General features: G+C 51.8%; 1 protein-coding gene across 2 annotated transcripts; it reads right to left on the bottom strand.

Moving 5' to 3' along the window:
* Positions 1–1740: 1740 nt before the first annotated feature.
* On the bottom strand, positions 1741–18600 carry sult4a1 (sulfotransferase family 4A, member 1). Of its 2 annotated transcripts, XR_015941279.1 has the most exons (8): positions 18246–18600; positions 8215–8345; positions 7644–7724; positions 6749–6875; positions 6143–6237; positions 5331–5469; positions 2871–3002; positions 1741–2174 (listed from the first exon to the last, which is right to left on the bottom strand). XR_015941279.1 is itself a non-coding variant. In XM_088646091.1 (7 exons), the coding sequence occupies exons 1-7, from the start codon at positions 18412–18414 to the stop codon at positions 2062–2064; spliced, it is 855 nt and encodes a 284-aa protein (XP_088502217.1). In that variant the 5' UTR covers positions 18415–18596; the 3' UTR covers positions 1741–2061. The 2 variants fall into 2 exon arrangements, 1 of the variants encoding a protein (XP_088502217.1); XM_088646091.1 differs by lacking the exon at positions 2871–3002 and having other exon boundaries at positions 18246–18596.
* Positions 18601–20569: the final 1969 nt, after the last annotated feature.

Raw genomic sequence — 20569 nt, 5'->3', positions numbered from 1 at the left:
TTCCGTCAGCAGTGGAGCTCTGGACTCACACTGCTGTTGTACCCCTGAGCAAAGCGCTCCACCAGATGTAAAACACCCGACAGAGACTTCCTGCAAAGGGGTGCAAGTGTTAATCGCTCTGGATGAAAGTGACCGCTGAATAAATCAATCAACAATACACCTTTTAGTAGGATATTCCTGCTCTCATTCAAGAGCGGGTCACCGACCGAAGGATTGCAAACGTGCAAAAGCCGATGCATTGAGACAGAGGGACATTTTAGGAGACGGTCTTGCTTCTGTTGCCGGTAGGGTTACGGAAACAAAACTAAAGAATGCTTAGAAAACACCAGCACTTTGAGAGACGGCCAGCATGAGGTTAGAAGGGAATGGTGTCCTTTAACTACCTTGCTTGAGCTCTCCTGACAAGCAACAAGAACATTCAACACCAACAAGGCACAGACATGATCCATTCAGATTTCCAGAAGGCTTTTGCCAAAGACTTTCCTAAAACGCGGGTTCCCAGATTAAAAGCCACAGGAATCCCAGGTAATGCCTAAACTTGGCTTGGGAACAGGTAAACAGAGCACTGTCTTAAGAGGCATGAGCAGATGTCCACAGTGAGGCTCCACAGGGCTCTGTTTTTCTCTGGTCTTTTCTGTTCTGTATTCACATGTATGGTCACCTGCATTGTTAAGCGCCTTGGGGCAACCTTGTTGTGAAAGGCGCTATATAAAAATATATTTGAATTGAATAATTTTCTACTGATGGTCGGGTTATACGTTTCTTAACGGACACCTTGTAACAACACCTCGCTACTTCTGTCTGCTCTAGGAAGTGACACATCACAAGATGCAGGGGGCCGAAGACTTATTTATTAATAAACCAGCAAGCCAGAAAGGAAAGTACAGTGCATAGGAATGTGCACGATAACCAAACAATATAAAAAATAGAACCAAAACCGTGCACCGGTAAAACAGAGCAGGTCACAGGGAAAAGTGCTATCGAGTCTAGCCATGCCATTAGGAATGTCACCGACAACATCTGGACAAGCTTTGTACAGCCACACCATAAAGACATTCGTAAGTGTCTCACTGTGCAGTAGGGGGCCGCTGGGACCTCCAGCCTGTGTAGTGTTCAAGGACGTTCTGGACACCAGAGAGGAATCTCCCCAATAAGGTGGTGTGTGCAGGGTCCTTACGCTGCGCTGCCGCGCCCGAGGGTGGGGTGCAGTGTCCAGTCGCTGAGGGGCCCGGTGGTCGCGTCCCCGCAGGACTCTGGCGGCCCCTGTAACGCGGGTTCGCCGCGAGGCTGGACTGCACGTCTTGCGGAGCAGTGGGGCGGCGCTGGGCGCGCTGGGCCAGAGGTGGGAGGGACGGCGTCCCGCGGCGCTGCAGATGAGCGCACCAGCGGTCAGGCCGAAAGGGGGAAAAATTCTCCAAGCAGAACTTCCTAGTAGAGCAGCTGTGGGGGGGGGGGGGCAGATGGCTTCAGCGTGGGCAGCGTTAATCTGACCGCGGCCAGGCTCCAGCGCAGCAGGCACACGCAAGGGCCTGGCTCTGTGCACAGCAGCCTGGGAAACCCAACAGCAGGGGCCACAGCAGGCGTGCTGTCCGCAGGGGCGGACTCGTCACACTGCTGCTGCTGGGGGGGGGGCAGGGGAATCTCAACACTGTTCCTGGGAGGCCCGGCTTTTACTGCAGCAGTCGAAACCTGAGATTCTTCCAGCACGCCGTGCAACGACTGACACTGGGGAACGGAAAATGAATCTTATTTCGGGGGCCTGTTTAATAACTATTGCAGCTGGATATCGGAGTACACCTTGAAATTCACCTCCAAAAACGATTATGCAGGGTAGTGCCATTGGCTTATGCAAAGCTGGGTAAATATACCATCATATGTCTAGAATAGAAAGATGAATGATTGATTATACAGTAAGATTAAAACAGCAACTGGAGATCCAGGAGTCTCTACTGAAGTCTACGTGCTGTGACACAAGATGGGAGTAGCCAGCTGGTCCAGCGGGTTTACAGGAACAGGAAGCAATGCAGTCAGGTCTGTGGTTTCCATGCAGCTGGAGGATCTTCACAGGCTGAAGTCAAAGGTCAGGTCCGACTTGCCCATCTTCTGCTTGTAGACCGCGTCGAACTTCTCGTTCATCGAGACGGTGAAGATGTCCTTCCACAGGCCCACGCGCCCTGAGAACAGGGTTACAGGGAGAACAGGGTCACAGGAGCACCTCTTCCCCTGGGGGCTCTCAGGCCACAGGGTGGGCAGGGGTTTGAGACGCCTGCTCTACTCAGGTTTCAGGAAGACAACTTCCATTATAGCACTAACCTCGTTCAGAAGCTTTCTGATTTGGCACCAAACAAACAGAAAGCCATTTCACCCCAGACGGGCTCTCACACACTCCGGTATTCAGATTCATTCCTTATTACACATCTAAAGAGGCTTTCCTGTTGCTAGTGCATAAGGGGAAAATAAGGGAGCTTCATGGAGAACGAATTACTGTTCCCCGGTAATTACTACGCTGCAGAGTAAAACAAGCAGGAAAGGTGAAAAACAGCACCTGATGCAACACGCCCCCGTCCAACTCCCACTTCAAAACAGACCAAAATCTTTTGAGAACTTGTACAGCAAAAATCGATCACATTGAACAAAATGAGATGGGCTGCAGAATCTTTAATCTTGTGCTGGTCTTCCTGGAGATGTGCTAACCGATTCCCATGTCCCGGAACAGCGGGATTCTCAGTTCACCGAAAGGTGTACAAAATAAACAATTGACACTGCGCAGTGTGGTTTCCTCTTTGCAGGAACTGTGATAGCCTTCCTGCCTGTCCCTCATGGGCAGTAAACCGCTGCCTCTCGCTGCACAGCTCAGGAGCACCACTCACCTCGAGCAGAGAGCTGGATCACACCCCTGCACTCCTACAGGGGGACTGTAGGACTGCGGGAAACAAAGCCTCTACAGACTTGTCACTTTACAGCCCAATGTCAACGCATCTTCAACTCAAGTGATCCATGCACTAAAAGAAAGGGAATGGAGGGGGAAACAAATCTAACAAAAATAAACGATAAACAATAAACACATGGAGATCAGAAAGTATGAAGCCATAGGAAACAAACCAACTGGAAAAAAAAGAACAAAATGATGCAATTTAGTTACAAAAATAATCTTTAAAAGTAATTGTATGAACATAAACTTAAAAACAGAGTAAAAAAGGATTCTATGTATGGCAGAAAACAAAATCATAATGATAATAACGAGATTACATCATGAAAAAATAAATAAGTGAACACTATACACGTATAAAAGTGGTGTGCTCTGGGGATTTTCTGCCGTTTCTCGTCGCACTCTCCTTTCTGTTGTCTCCGGAATGGCCAGCAGGTGGCGGAGTACCACTTGGCAATAATACACAGCACACTCGGCTTTGTGCTGCTGGAAATCTGTATTTAATAGGATAATCCTGTATCCTGAAAGGGACAGTTGAGGAAAACATGCACACATCCTTGTGAAACAGTTTTGTATCAGGCCATGTACCTCCGTTTATATAGGTTTCAGTTAGTAAAGGGAAGTGCATTTAAAATTAAAAACAGGAGGCACTGTTCACACAGTGGGAGCCTGGAACAAGCCTCCCATCCATGCTGTCAAAACTAGTACCCCAGTTTTTTTTACTATTAGCAACCAAACAAGATGGCTGGTCTGAAGCCTCTCTTATGTTCTGAATGATACAGTAATAAGATAAGATTAGATAAGAGGACTTTATTGGCCATATACAATTTCTTGCATTAGGAATTTGTCTTTTCGCAGACCCCAGCTTGCTCTCCATGAGACACACAGACAGGGAGAGAAGCTGGGGGTCAGAGCGCAGGGTCAGCCATTTATACAGCACCCCTGGAGCAGTTGGGGTGAAGGGCCTTGCTCAGGGGCCCAGTGGAGTAGGATTCCTCTGCCGGCTACGGGGCACGAACCGGCAACCTTCCAGCCACAGGTGCAGATAGCCAGAGAGCAGGGGGCAGGAGGGACAGGAGAGGAGGGGGAGCAACACGGGGCAGGAGGGGCAGGAGAGGAGGGGGAACAGCAGGGGCAGGAGAGGAGGGGGAGCAATGCAGGGCAGCTCCGAATGGCCCTCTCTCCTCTGAAGCCTCTCTTACATTCTGAATGATACAGTAATAACAGCAGGTAAGCAAGGTAAAGGTGTGTCCACTGAGATTTATGGTTGCACCAAATTGTACCTTGCACTGTAATGGAAGACTAACTCAACTCAAACCAAAACCGAAACTGAGAAGTTCTCAGTGCGATATTGAAGGGGTCAGGGCCAGGAGCATCCCAGCTGGTCATGTGACAGCCCTGCCTGTCTGAAGAGGTGGCATGACAGGGCAGAGCTCGCCGCCAGCTGAACTGAGCCCATAACCCTGACTGCAGCTCAGGCAGTGGCTGTGGCTACACCCAGGAGGAAGGTCAGCCAGACCTGCAGAGTCAGCACATCTGCTTGCCAAGGGAAGTCAGGTTCATGTGCGTTCAAACTGTGGGGCAGATATCGCCCTAGCTGCTTTCAGAGATAAGAGGAAAAACTCTTTAAAATTACTTTAGTTAAAACAATATTTCAACACATTTTAGTAAAGGGGTTGTAGCCGACTCCATCCTTAAAAAACGCTGGCTCCAGGAATCTGGGCATGCTAAAAATCCACGATGACAGCAACTTTAAAGTGCAAGAGGTTTCATGTAGGAGTTTTTGCAGGTCTTACACATCAAAGGCTAACACGAGAGAGGTTCCCCCACCACCACTGCTCCTAATGCCCACTAACACCACTGATTAATACCATGTGAGAATGTAGAATTTAACACGTAACAAATTATATAATTAATGAACCTATTGACACCCAATGAGCCCATCTACAGTAGAGGCCTCCCTTTGGCGGCCTCTAGTGGCGGGTCAGGCGTTACTACAGTCCCTTCACAGACGGGCCTTGCACCTGCAGATCTGGATGCTTCCCAAAATTTAGCACTGGGAAAAAAAACAATGAGAGGCAACTGTTTTTAAATCTCTCACGAGAAATATCATGGCATCTAGTTTTCACAGCCTGCTCTAATGGCGGCACACAACACAAGCAAGGCAACAGGAACAGACCTAAATCTGAGTTAGATTAGTATATTGGGACTGGGCAATTAAACCATTTTTTTGCTGCTAGATGACATTTTTTTTGTAACTGTGATAATCGGAGAGACCTACATGGTTCTTTGATGATTCAGCCATGATAAGAAAATCGCCATGAGATGAAAAGCACCCCCCCCGCCCTACCACTCTCTTCCTGGGACACCCCACGTGGGGCAGGGGGGCTGCAGGACGTACCCCTGCAGATGGAGAGGGTCTCCGGGTTGCAGCACTGCTCTATCAGCTGGTGGCAGCTCTCCACCATGGACTCCAGCTGGGCCTTGTCACACGACACGCCCAGGAACCGCGCCAACTGCTCCACCAGGGTCGCCAGGTCCTGTCGGGGCAACACAGAGCTCAGCCTGCCAGCATCCACACCGCTCGGTACCTCCTCTACAGGACAGCTGCATCACAGGACTAATACAGTAATAATAATACTTCCTTACACTTATAAATCACTTTTCTATACACTCCAATCAAAGCTCTCTACAGGTCATGGGGATCCCCTCCAGCACCCCCAGTGTGCAGCCCCACCTGGATGATGCGCCGGCAGCCAGAGTGCACCAGTACACTCCCCACACACCAGCTCTCAGTGGGAAGGAGAGCAGAGTGATGGAGCCAGTTCAGAAATGGGTATTATTAGGATTGGTAAATGCCAGGGGGAAATTTGGCCAGAACACCAGAGTAACCAGGGGGATTTTTTATGACCACAGAGAGTCAGGACGTCGATTTCACTTCTCATCCTAAGGACGGCACCTTTTTACAGTATAGTGTCCCCGTCACTATACTGGGGCATTAGGACCCACAGAGCGCAGGGTGAGTGCCCCCTACTGGCCCCACTAACACCTCTTCCAGCAGCAACCTTAGTTTTTCCCCAGGAGGTCTCCCATCCATGTACTGGCCAGGCTCACACCTGCTGAGCTGCAGTGGGCTACCAGTTGTAAGCTGCAGGGTGATATGGCTGCTGGCATGCTCAGACACGTATAAGATTAGTAAGGTTACTCCAGTACCTTGTACATGTCTTCATATTTCAAGAACAGCACATTGGAGTCCATTCGGTGCTCCCAGAATTCCTGCACGTGCTCAAACCAGGATCCATACCCCACTGCGGCAAGAGAGAGACGACACAGAGGTGTGATGGGAAAACACTGCGAGACATTGTTTCTCTCTACGGGACCAGGCTGTGCCCGGAACATGCAGGACCAGCCTGTTGCGTCCTGGGACTCGCCAGGGACAGGCAGGAGAGCGCAAGGAGTACCCTAACCCTGCCTGGCATCAGGTCTTTTTTCCGACAGGAGTAAGCCGACTTGCAACAGTATCACTCCTTCAGCTCCCTCTCACCCCCTGTCCAGCTGTTCCGACAGCTGCTTATTTTCCTGCTGCCCGTTTCCCATTACCCAGGGCAGCTGCTACAGTGACTTGTTCATGTTCAGCTGAAATAAACCGCGACATGAGGAGAGACACGTATTGACGTTGCTCCTTAATCGGCATTGTGTGAGGCTGATGTCCCACACCTCCAGGCCTGCAGCACGTACACATTTCACCAGGAGTAAAGAGCACACCGTGAACTACATTATCCAGGCTCCCAGGAAAGTGGAGCACTGCTTCATACTCACGCTTGTCATTCATGAAGCGGCGGCAGAACTCCTGAAACGTCCCCCTGTAGCTCATGGTGCGCAGGGAGCGGTGAAACTGATAGTAGGACACCACCAGGTCTTTGGGGTTCCTGGCCATGTATATCACCTGGAAACAGCACAGCAGCTCAGACACAGCTCTAGAAGCGACACACAAGGCCAGGGCACATTGTAGACCACAAAACCAGCAAAAACTGTTTGTTAAAAAAAACACTGAGATACAAAGACCCAGCTGCCGTGCAAAAAACTTTCCATTGTGCACTAGATATTGGAACGTCTGTGCTACTCTGACCTCTTGTATAACAGAATGTACAAGACAGACTGATACACAGCTGTTACATCAATAGCTCACTGGGCACATTCGGAATGACACTGAGAACAAATAAAGTTCTCTGTGCATCAATAAAAATGGCAACATTTTATAGAAACCCAATAATTTAAACTGCAACCCGATTCCTGCTGGTCTTTGGGAAGTGTTCTCTAACTATGCAAATGAGGACCGTAGCTTACAATTTCTGTTTCAGACATCAGATAGCAACCTTGAGCCTTTGTGCACGTTTCTTGAAAAACTTCCACTGTCGCCAACGAGAAAGAATACATCTGAATATACCAGCACTGCGGGTCCTTATTGTGGAGACCCTGTATCTCTTTCCAGACAAGCATCTAAAGGCAGTGAGCTGTGTTAAAACAGCTGGAGTCAGACTGGAGAACACTCCAACCTCAGCAGTGAGCAGACTGTCCTGGGCAGTGTGTAGGCCGTGTACTGTGGACGCTGTGATATCAGATGGTCGTACTGGACTTGGAAACAGCTGGCGGCACAGAGCAGGTTCCAGAACCTGCAGTGTCCAGCGTTGCTGTCCGGCCAGCGCAGCCTCACCTTGGACTCTCCGTTGTGCATGGCGGTGGGCAGGAACCGGTAGGGCAGGTGGCTTTTGATCAGGCGAGGAGACGTCAGCTCCTGAAAGAGCAGCAGAGCACAACCCCTGACATGGAAACCTGTTTCCTGTGGCCCACTGCCCACAGGTGAGACTTTAGCACCCGTCTGTGCATCATGCTCTGCCCCCAGACTGCAGAAATGGCTTTGACCCGGTAAGATCGGCTTAGATCAACAAAAGCAAGAAAAGGACTCTTAACGCCCACTGTGTGTCACATTCCAAAACGTCTGTTTTTCTGCAAGTCACTTTCTAATAACAGGGAAGTGTCTGGAGGGGGAAAGGCTGGTTTCTATACACTGCAGTTACATCAGACCTGTTTCTGCCCCGTAACTACTTTTCTCAAGGCTGCACTGCGCTCTGTGGAACGTGCAGGGGGAGGAGGAGGGAAACCTGGCATGCACGCAGTGAGCTTCCGGCCGCCTGCCACATTCCCAGCTCTGTGGAGCAGGGAGAGAGGAGCGTGGTGCCACATCCCGCCCCTCGCAGGGGGCACAGGCTCACGGGGCGCGGTACCTGAATGATGTCGAGGCCCGGCTGGGGGTACTCCAGGACAGGGAGCTGCTCGTCGATGTTCATCAGCCCGATCTCATCCGGGTCCACGCCCTGGCTGACGAGGTACACCACCTCCTGCAGCAGGCTGGTCCCTGAGCACAGGGGGGTCAGAGCCGTCAGTCCCCGCACACCAGAACGCCTCACCGAAAGTAACATGCAGCCCAGGCAGACACATATTCCATGAAACACTGTGCTTCTTCCTCTTACTGCTCAATGTGGAATGAACCTCTGCCTGTTATATCAAGCCTGCTGGCATTCAATTCTGTTCAATAAATTCACATCACTTATGAGAGTGTCTGTCCCCTGTCCTGAACCCAGTTTATTTCCATGGATGTTTTACAGAAATACACAAATGTTAATTGGAAGCAGTAAGAAATCAGGAAATCTCTACATGCATTTAACATTTATTATTCATTATGAATTCACGCCATGCAAAATATAGCATTAGAGGAACTTCTGCTGAGCCAGCGAAGATAGATCCTTCTTTAAAAGGATTGTAAAGAAGGTACAGAGCTGAAAAATACACCAGACACTTGGCCTGGCTCCAGAAATAATCAATAGCCAAACACAGTCACCCGCTAGTCAGTAGTGATTTTGTGAGCAAACAGCAGCTTCCAAGAATATCCTATGCTGAATTTGTAAAGTAAATATCAGAGTGTAAAATTCATTATTTGGTACCAAAAACCTTCAAAACACTTCAGTCTTTCACTTGGTTGGTAGAGGTTAATTGGGGTCACATTTGCCAACTCACAGCTGGCAGCCCACTGAAGCTCAGCAGGTGTGAGCCTGGTCAGTACCTGGATGGGAGACCTCCTGGGAAAAACAAAGGCTGCTTCTAGAAGAGATGTTAGTGGAACCAGTAGGGGGCGCTCACCCTGTGGTCTGTGTGGGTCCTAATGCCCCAGTATAGTGACAGGGACACTAGACTGTAAACAGGCGCCGTCCTTCAGATGAGATATAAAACCAAGGTCCTGACTCTATGTGGCCATTAAAAATCCCAGGGTACTTCTCAAAAAGAGTAGGGGTTTTACCCCGGAGACTGAGTCTGATTTCCCCCTGGCCTTCACCAATCATGGCCTCCTAATAACCCCCATCTCTGAACTGGCTCCATCACTCTGCTCTCCTCCCCACTGAGAGCTGGTGTGTGGGGAGTGGACTGGCTCACTCTGGCGCTGGACCAGGTTTCACTTTCACACAGCCGGACTCTGGAAATGTGATTGGGTGGGGGGGGGGGGCATCTGTAGACTCAATGGTCAAAGGTGCTAGGAGCAGACTTTGTTTTTCTTGTGTAATAAGGAGGAAATACACCATCATTATGCTTTGCTTTAGACTTCAGACCTGAACAGATCGAAGGGAAAATCCTGAACCGAAAAAAAACTTGGGAAACGACAAGCTTGAAGGGGTTGTCTGGGTGAGGAAAGCAGATCGATCAGGCTTGTCAGGGCTGGGAGAGATGCTCACTGCCTGGGACATAGCAGTGTTGGTAAAAGTACTGCAATCACAATGCAGAACTGTCACAGGACAGGCACACTCCTCAACACTGCAATCACAGTGCAGAACTGTCACAGGGCAGGCACACTCCCCAACACTGCAATCACTGTGCAGAACTGTCACAGGATAGGCACACTCCTCAACACTGCAATCACAGTGTAGAACTGTCACAGGACAGGCACACTCCTCAACACTGCAATCACAGTGCAGAACTGTCACAGGGCAGGCACACTCCCCAACACTGCAATCACTGTGCAGAACTGTCACAGGATAGGCACACTCCTCAACACTGCAATCACAGTGTAGAACTGTCACAGGGCAGGCACACTCCCCAACACTGCAATCACAGTGTAGAACTGTCACAGGGCAGGCACATCCCCCAACACTGCAATCACAGTGCAGAACTGTCACAGGGCAGGCACACTCCTCAACACTGCAATCACAGTGCAGAACTGTCACAGGGCAGGCACACTCCCCAACACTGCAATCACAGTGCAGAGCTGTCACAGGATAGGCACACTCCCCAACACTGCAATCACAGTGTAGAACTGTCACAGGGCAGGCACACTCCTCAACACTGCAATCACAGTGCAGAACTGTCACAGGGCAGGCACATCCCCCAACACTGCAATCACAGTGCAGAACTGTCACAGGGCAGGCACACTCCTCAACACTGCAATCACAGTGCAGAACTGTCACAGGGCAGGCACAGTCCCCAACACTGCAATCACAGTGCAGAACTGTCACAGGGCAGGCACACTCCTCAACACTGCAATCACAGTGTAGAACTGTCACAGGGCAGGCACACTCCCCAACACTGCAATCACAGTGCAGAACTGTCACAGGGCAGGCACACTCCTCAACACTGCAATCACAGTGCAGAGCTGTCACAGGATAGGCACACTCCTCAACACTGCAATCACGGTGCAGAACTGTCACAGGGCAGGCACACTCCTCAACACTGCAATCACAGTGTAGAACTGTCACAGGACAGGCACACTCCCCAACACTGCAATCACAGTGTAGAACTGTCACAGGACAGGCACACTCCTCAACACTGCAATCACAGTGCAGAACTGTCACAGGGCAGGCACACTCCTCAACACTGCAATCACAGTGCAGAACTGTCACAGGGCAGGCACACTCCCCAACACTGCAATCACATTGCAGAACTGTCACAGGACAGGCACAGTCCCCAACACTGCAATCACAGTGCAGAACTGTCACAGGGCAGGCACACTCCTCAACACTGCAATCACAGTGCAGAACTGTCACAGGGCAGGCACACTCCTCAACACTGCAATCACAGTGCAGAACTGTCACAGGACAGGCACACTCCTCAACACTGCAATCACAGTGCAGAACTGTCACAGGACAGGCACACTCCTCAACACTGCAATCACAGTGTAGAACTGTCACAGGGCAGGCACACTCCTCAACACTGCAATCACATTGCAGAACTGTCACAGGGCAGGCACACTCCTCAACACTGCAATCACAGTGCAGAACTGTCACAGGGCAGGCACACTCCTCAACACTGCAATCACTGTGCAGAACTGTCACAGGACAGGCACACTCCCCAACACTGCAATCACAGTGTAGAACTGTCACAGGGCAGGCACACTCCTCAACACTGCAATCACAGTGTAGAACTGTCACAGGGCAGGCACACTCCTCAACACTGCAATCACAGTGCAGAACTGTCACAGGGCAGGCACACTCCTCAACACTGCAATCACATTGCAGAACTGTCACAGGACAGGCACACTCCTCAACACTGCAATCACTGTGTAGAACTGTCACAGGGCAGGCACACTCCTCAACACTGCAATCACATTGCAGAACTGTCACAGGGCAGGCACACTCCTCAACACTGCAATCACTGTGTAGAACTGTCACAGGGCAGGCACACTCCTCAACACTGCAATCACAGTGCAGAACTGTCACAGGACAGGCACACTCCTCAACACTGCAATCACAGTGTAGAACTGTCACAGGGCAGGCACACTCCTCAACACTGCAATCACAGTGTAGAACTGTCACAGGGCAGGCACACTCCTCAACACTGCAATCACTGTGCAGAACTGTCACAGGGCAGGCACACTCCTCAACACTGCAATCACAGTGCAGAACTGTCACAGGACAGGCACACTCCTCAACACTGCAATCACAGTGCAGAACTGTCACAGGGCAGGCACACTCCCCAACACTGCAATCACAGTGCAGAACTGTCACAGGGCAGGCACACTCCTCAACACTGCAATCACTGTGTAGAACTGTCACAGGGCAGGCACACTCCTCAACACTGCAATCACATTGCAGAACTGTCACAGGGCAGGCACAGTCCCCAACACTGCAATCACAGTGTAGAACTGTCACAGGACAGGCACACTCCCCAACACTGCAATCACAGTGCAGAACTGTCACAGGGCAGGCACACTCCTCAACACTGCAATCACAGTGTAGAACTGTCACAGGGCAGGCACACTCCCCAACACTGCAATCACAGTGCAGAACTGTCACAGGGCAGGCACACTCCTCAACACTGCAATCACAGTGTAGAACTGTCACAGGACAGGCACACTCCTCAACACTGCAATCACTGTGCAGAACTGTCACAGGGCAGGCACACTCCTCAACACTGCAATCACAGTGCAGAACTGTCACAGGGCAGGCACACTCCTCAACACTGCAATCACAGTGCAGAACTGTCACAGGGCAGGCACACTCCTCAACACTGCAATCACAGTGCAGAACTGTCACAGGACAGGCACACTCCTCAACACTGCAATCACAGTGCAGAACTGTCACAGGGCAGGCACACTCCTCAACACTGCAATCACAGTGCAGAACTGTCACAGGGCAGGCACACTCCTCAACACTGCAATCACATTGCAGAACTGTCACAGGATAGGCACACTCCTCAACACTGCAATCACAGTGTAGAACTTTCACAGGGCAGGCACACTCCTCAACACTGCAATCACAGTGTAGAACTGTCACAGGGCAGGCACACTCCTCAACACTGCAATCACTGTGCAGAACTGTCACAGGGCAGGCACACTCCTCAACACTGCAATCACAGTGTAGAACTGTCACAGGACAGGCACACTCCTCAACACTGCAATCACAGTGCAGAACTGTCACAGGGCAGGCACACTCCTCAACACTGCAATCACAGTGTAGAACTGTCACAGGGCAGGCACACTCCTCAACACTGCAATCACAGTGTAGAACTGTCACAGGGCAGGCACACTCCTCAACACTGCAATCACAGTGCAGAACTGTCACAGGACAGGCACACTCCTCAACACTGCAATCACAGTGCAGAACTGTCACAGGACAGGCACACTTCCCAGTACTGCAATCACAGTGTAGAACTGGCATCATCATCTCATCATACTAACAGCTTCCAGCATCACAACTGCAGTCTGGATTCTGCACTCCAGACAGTTCTCACAAGCACTTCATGTCCAATTACATACATGATGCAGACATCACTCATTATTGAGCCCAGTTTTGGGAACGGAAATACAAATGAAACAAAATCACCAGTATCGCCATTTGTTTGAAAAGCTAACATGATTTTCAATCAAATGCATTACCTAGTTCTAAAATTATAAAATGTTAAGCTGCATAAGCTGATTATGGGATGATTAGAGCACCTTATCCATGGAACTGTGCTGCATACGATGCATTTTGAATCGAAAATTTTGTAGGACAAAATTAAGCTGGGTTAATAGTTGCTCAGTGCATAGTAACCATTCCATTCCCACTTCCTGAATCACAGCAGGGTCACAGAGTTCCCAGCGTCATGCCAGAATGCTGCTGATCAGACGAACAGATCACATCCCTCACTGTTCGTCCAAGCATCAGGAGGACTTCAGACACACTGGAAGCAGAATAAAATGTTTCCCAGAGTAGATAACAGTATACAGTAAGTAATCTAATTTGTTGGGATTTACTTTCATAAGCTTTGGAATTCATATCCCATAAGACAGAGGTCTTAATGAGATTCAGTCCATTATCACCACAGAGGCCAGAAGTAGGCTCCAGGCCACTCCAGGCCACTCCAGGCCACTCCAGGCCACTCCAGGCCACTCCAGGCCACTCCAGGCCACTCCAGGCCACTCCAGGACTTCAAACTTTCCAATCATTCAAGTACTGAATTGAGAACTGAGAGCTGACCTCTTTTGCGGTGCATACCTGCTGAAGGTTACTGTGTGTATTGCTCAAGAAAACACAAATTTGCAGTGTGTGTATCATCCACAACGAGACAGGAGTCACACAGCTCCTCTCAGTGGGCTGCAGAACAGCTTCTGCGTGCTCAGTCAAGAACTGCAACCTCAGTGAAAGAGGAAGCTGCTCCTAGCGTGACTGATCTCTCTGCACACACACCACTGCTGAGCAATGCAGTAACAGCCAGGCAGGATTCTACATCTCTGGAACAAAGAGAAGGATCTGAGAAAACACTCACTGCATATAAATACCTTGCTTCTCAGCCCCCCCCCTCCTGTGCGCTGCTCAGTCCCCCTCCTGCGCGCTGCTCAGCCCCTCCTGTGCGCTGCTCAGTCCCCCTCCTGAGTGCTGCTCAGCCCCCCTCCTGAGCGCTTCTCAGCCCCTCCTCCTGCATGCTGCTCAGCCCCCCCTCCTGCGCGCTGCTCAGCCCCTCCTCCTGCGCGCTGCTCAGCCCCTCCTCCTGAGCGCTGGTCAGCCCCTCCTCCTGCGCGCTGCTCAGCCCCTCCTCCTGTGCGCTGCTCAGCCCCTCCTCCTGCGCGCTGCTCAGCCCCTCCTCCTGCGCGCTGCTCAGCCCCTCCTCCTGCGCGCTGCTCAGCCCCTCCTCCTGCACGCTGCTCAGCCCCTCCTCCTGCGCGCTGCTCAGCCCCTCCTCCTGCACGCTGCTCAGTCCCTCCTCCTGCGCGCTGCTCAGCCCCTCCTGCTCGCTGCTCAGCCCCTCCTCCTGCACGCTGCTCAGTCCCCCTCCTGCGCGCTGCTCAGCCCCTCCTCCTGCGCGCTGCTCAGCCCCTCCTGCTCGCTGCTCAGCCCCTCCTCCTGCACGCTGCTCAGTCCCCCTCCTGCGCGCTGCTCAGCCCCTCCTCCTGCACGCTGCTCAGTCCCTCCTCCTGCGCGCTGCTCAGCCCCTCCTGCTCGCTGCTCAGCCCCTCCTGCTCGCTGCTCAGTCCCTCCTCCTGCGCGCTGCTCAGTCCCCCTCCTGCTCGCTGCTCAGCCCCTCCTGCTCGCTGCTCAGCCCCTCCTGCTCGCTGCTCAGCCCCTCCTCCTGCGCGCTGCTCAGCCCCCCGCCTGCGCGCTGCTCAGCCCCCCCTCCTGCGCGCTGCTCAGTCCCCCTCCTGAGTGCTGCTCAGCCCCCCTCCTGAGCGCTTCTCAGCCCCTCCTCCTGCATGCTGCTCAGCCCCTCCTCCTGCGCGCTGCTCAGCCCCTCCTCCTGCGCGCTGGTCAGCCCCTCCTCCTGTGCGCTGCTCAGCCCCTCCTGCATGCTGCTCAGCCCCCCTCCTGCGCGCTGCTCAGTCCCTCCTCCTGCGCGCTGCTCAGCCCCTCCTGCTCGCTGCTCAGCCCCTCCTCCTGCGCGCTGCTCAGCCCCCCGCCTGCGCGCTGCTCAGCCCCTCCTCCTGCGCGCTGCTCAGCCCCTCCTGCTCGCTGCTCAGCCCCTCCTCCTGCGCGCTGCTCAGCCCCCCTCCTGCGCGCTGCTCAGCCCCTCCTCCTGCGCGCTGCTCAGCCCCTCCTCCTGCACGCTGATCAGCCCCTCCTGCGCGCTGCTCAGCCCCTCCTGCTCGCTGCTCAGTCCCCCTCCTGCGCGCTGCTCAGTCCCCCTCCTGCTCGCTGCTCAGCCCCTCCTCCTGAGCGCTGCTCAGCCCCTCCTCCTGCGCGCTGCTCAGCCCCTCCTCCTGCACGCTGATCAGCCCCTCCTGCGCGCTGCTCAGCCCCTCCTGCGCGCTGCTCAGCCCCTCCTGCGCGCTGCTCAGCCCCTCCTCCTGAGCGCTGCTCAGCCCCTCCTCCTGCACGCTGATCAGCCCCTCCTGCGCGCTGCTCAGCCCCTCCTGCGCGCTGCTCAGTCCCCCTCCTGCGCGCTGCTCAGTCCCCCTCCTGCGCGCTGCTCAGCCCCTCCTCCTGAGCGCTGGTCAGCCCCTCCTCCTGCGCGCTGCTCAGCCCCTCCTGCTCGCTGCTCAGTCCCCCTCCTGCTCGCTGCTCAGTCCCCCTCCTGCTCGCTGCTCAGCCCCTCCTCCTGCGCGCTGCTCAGTCCCCCTCCTGCTCGCTGCTCAGCCCCTCCTCCTGCGCGCTGGTCAGTCCCCCTCCTGCGCGCTGCTCAGCCCCTCCTCCTGCGCGCTGCTCAGCCCCTCCTGCTCGCTGCTCAGTCCCCCTCCTGCACGCTGCTCAGTCCCCCTCCTGCGCGCTGCTCAGCCCCTCCTCCTGCGCGCTGCTCAGTCCCTCCTCCTGCGCGCTGCTCAGCCCCTCCTCCTGCGCGGTGTCTCTAGGACAGGCCCCAGGCCAGGATTGCTGCCCCCCTTGCCAGCACAAGCAGCTTTCTGATAATGGAAGAGTTAGGCAGCCTGTATACCACAGCACTCTGGGATATCGTATGACCAGCGCACTCCAGACAGCCGAGGCTCGGACTCTATAATCTAATATGCAACCGAAGAGCACTCAGATGTCACTTCCTGAGGTGCAGAGGCTCCAGTACAGGACTAGTCAAGCTGAGGGCTAAGGAGGCCAAACTGCACAACTCTGTTCCTGTTTTCTCCACAGAGAGAGGATGGGAATCAGTCCAGAGAGACTGGGTCCTTGGGATGCCATGGCAACCGAGGGCGTCAGTAAAACTGCCAGTGCAGGCACGATGCAGTTCTTAAAGAGGAAGATGAATGAGAGAGCTTTTTCACCAACAGTTTGATTTGCCCAGTTCGACACAGACCTGCTTTTACTTTGCCCTAAAGCTTCTCGAACACCTCATTAAGAGACTGAAGCAGCATCTCTGTGATGCTTTCTGTTTTCCAGAAGACAATCTTTGCACAGCTGTGTGTCCTTTCAGTGATTCTTTTTAAACACCACATCAAGGACAGAAAACAGGATTTTACATCTGTGAAGCTCAGTCCAGAGCTGTGAAGCACTAAAGAGGGTCCCCAGAAGCTAGCTGCAGGTACCGTGTGCGCAGGGGTCAGAGTGGGGTCTTCTCAGCGGAAGATCGCCTCAGTCTAAAGCGTCAGCACTGCGGTGGAACAGGAGCCTTCCTCTGTCCTCTCTGGCTATGACTGCCAGAAGCTGTGCACGATTAATTACAGGATCGAGGCCTCCCTGCAAGCACATCGCCCACACAAACACAGTGCGGTAATGGAGACAACTCCAACCGGCCCACAACATCCTCGCAGTACAACAAAACCCCTTTCTACGATTAAAAAGAGCATACTGTGGCAGCATTATTCTCATTTCAGTTCATGAACAGGGACGGCACTTTAATTGTTCCGGCTGTGTGGTAGCCATACGAAACTCTTACTTCCCTGACCGAGACCTCATGCTTCCCAGAGCCTCCGAACAGACTGCTGACTGCAGGCTCAGCTCCCAGCCAGCTGCACGGCCAAACAGCTCCTCCGGCCAGCAGCCTTTCCTGTGCTCCTACGGCCACAGACTCGGCCGCCGGCTTCCCCACACACACCGTTGGCTCCTGTTGATGGATCTGATGGGGTGAGCAGGCCTCATCGTTATCTGAACGCCTTCACTGAATATTTAGTAACAGAAGTTCTCACAATTGTCAAGAGGGATCCCAAGAAGCCCTTAGAGTTAAGAAAGTCAAGTTTTAACACCACTCAAAACCAGAGATCAAACAATAAGAGCACCACCAGGTTCCTATAACAAATAATTAAAAATCCGGTTGGACTCTATTCAAAATGACGCATGTGCGCGTCTGTTATCTCTCCAGAACACAGGAATAAGGTATACAAGGCTCTCAGTCCCTATATTTAGGTAGATCAATCTAAACGGCCCATTAAAAGTCAGGGCCTTTTCCGCGCCAACAAGAAACAGATTATTCTTCTGAAACATGAAATTGCTAAACAGGGCCGATCATGACATCATTGATCCAAAATACGTCTTTTGGCTCAACGCGTTTCTAGACGTGCTGAAATACCCCAAAGCCTATAGACTATTCTTGCTAGGCGCTGCAGGCAAAAGCGACATTTAGGCATCGCTACATTAAAAATAAATAATGGCAACGGTACTGCGTACAATGAGAATGTAACAAGTGTTTCAAAAACACGATGACGCAGGCGGTACTTCGGGGTCCGGGAATGACAGAACCACGGGGGGTGGAAAAACCCGAACCCATCCAAAACCCACACGCAATCTTCCATCTTTCATCAGAAACCGTGTCAGCTTTAAAACCGGGGAATCGGTCAATGGCGATTCTGTCCTCCTGCAGAGGTCAGCTAAGACGGGACCCCCCGGAGCCGCTCCTCGCCGACTGCGATGTGTGGGGGTGCGGCGCCCGTGCGTACCTGACTTGGGGTAGGTGACGATCCATATGTCACTGTTCCGGAGGGAGAAGTTCGCGATCTCCTCCATCTTCCCCCGGCAGAAGGGAGGAAGGCGCACGCCATTGTACTCGAAGTATTTGCTCTCGAACTCTATCGGGGTGCTCGGGGTCTCCGCCTCGCTCTCCGCCATCCCGGTGCCTGCCGCGCCCGCGGAACCGAGGGGTTAACGGGTCAGAGTCGGTGGACGGGGGCCGAACAGCGGGCGAGCAGCTCCCAGGATCTCCGACCTTCAGCGAATCAGGTGCGGGCGAAGTGATGTAATGGGACCCGCTCGCTGATGCTCCGGATGACGCCGCCGCCAGCCTGCTGTTCAGGCGCTCGGTTCGCTTAAGGGCGACTGATGAGGGTTTGTATTTAGTTTTTGTTTTCTTCTTCCTAACTTGTAGATTATTTTTTAAAGTTTTTATTTGAACACCAGAAATACGCCCCCCCCCCCCAAAAAAAGAAGGAGACAATATTAAAATAGATACAGAAATAAACACTTCACGGCCAGAGGAATTCACAATTCTAAAAGCTAAAAATGAATCGTTTTTCATATTGCCATTGTGCCTTGCCCTTTGATTCTTTAAATTTCTAATATACTTTAAATAAAAAAGAAATCAAAAGCATGAATAGAGGGAGCAGTATTAGACCATTTACTTCTGTGGGTGAAGTATTTAGCCTAAATAATTAACAGATTCATGATAAAAACATATCCTTTATCCAAATCAGATCTAACAAAATCTAAAATAATATCAAAATCTTTCAATTTAACATTTACCTTTAAATGTTTAAGAATAACATCTATCCAAAACAGTTTTGTATATATGCAGTTAACAAGATTCCTTCTCATTATCACAAAATACACAGAAGTCATCTTGTTCGTGTTCAAGTCAATTTAACGAGATAAAATCTATGAACGATTTTAAATGCGATTTCTTTAACTTTATTTGTAAGACAATATCTATCATCAATTGTCCAAACTAATTTCCAGTTAATATTCCTAAACATAGTATTCCAAAAGGAGACACAAGGTATAAAATTCCTAATATAATTATGATTGCATTTTTTAATCTTTTATATCTACTCCATCCAAAACTAAATGATCAGAGAAATCGGAAGATACTCTGTTGGCATGGCCGAAACTACCTCCAGTCTCAGCACTTTCTCAGCAAGAGCATCAGAGACGGATCATCTTCGCGACAGCGCGGTCCGGCGGTTCCTGTGCGTTCGCGTCGTTGATTCTTTTATTATTTATTTTATTGGAGAGATTCTTACATCTCTCCGATCCATCCAAGACATTTATGACAGACGGTGCTTGAGGAAAGCTCTAAGCATCATCAAAGACCCCACACACCCCAGCTACAGACCGTATGATCCGCTACCATCTGGAAAACGGCACCGGAGCATTCGGGCCGGACTACTAGACTCAGAGACAGTTTTTACCCCCGCACTATCAAACTGTTAAACTCCCAGCCTCTCTCACCTACGATCTGAACCCTTACAGTGCTTTCTCTCTTTATCAGAACTCAAACACACATTGAAATCTACCTCTACTCCAGAGGGCGCCGTATAAACGGCTGACCCTGTGCTCTGACCCCCAGCTTCTCTCCCTGTCTGTGTGTCTCATGGAGAGCAAGCTGGGGTCTGCGAAAAGACAAATTCCTAAGGCAAGAAATTGTATCTGACCAATAAAGTCATCTTGTCTTATCTTAGATAAGGGACGGGAGAGCTCCCAGGAAAACCAGGCTGCTGCAGTAAGTGGTGTTGCGTGACCAGTAGGGGGTGCTCTTTCCGCGGGACTAGTATTCACAAACCAGTGCCCCGGTGTAGTGACTAGTGACCGGGGGGACGCTGTGATGTCTGACGACCGGGGTATCAGCGAACTCGTCGTGAAACATCCCAGGGCCCAGCTGGCGAGGACAGGGGTGTGAATCCTGGTGTCTCTGGGCCTGAGTGAGTAGACTGCCCCTAATTCAGATGCTGAGGAATTAAGGCGGAATTATTATTATTATTATTATTATTATTATTATTATTATTATTATTATACCGCTCCAATAACTACTAGCGCCGCTTCTCACGTCGGTACTGCAGCTGTCTCTGTCCAGCCGGATCGCGGACAGCTTTGCCATCGTTAGTACTCGGCGGTGACTTGTTTGATTCATTTCCATGACTAAATACCTGCTGAGATCAGGGACAGTGGCCCTACAGGCGGCGCAGGCGCAGAGCCTCCCCGGGGGGGCGGTTGGGGGGGAGGGGAGGGCGTGTCGGCCCCACGCCATTGGGCGAGACGCGTGGGGTTATCC

This window comes from Lepisosteus platostomus, chromosome 9 (genome assembly GCF_059453375.1).
Source record: "Lepisosteus platostomus isolate fLepPlt1 chromosome 9, fLepPlt1.hap1, whole genome shotgun sequence".
Taxonomy (NCBI): Eukaryota; Metazoa; Chordata; class Actinopteri; order Semionotiformes; family Lepisosteidae; genus Lepisosteus; species Lepisosteus platostomus.
The sequence above is the reverse complement of the archived record's forward strand: the minus strand, read 5'-3'. Positions and strand labels throughout refer to the sequence as shown.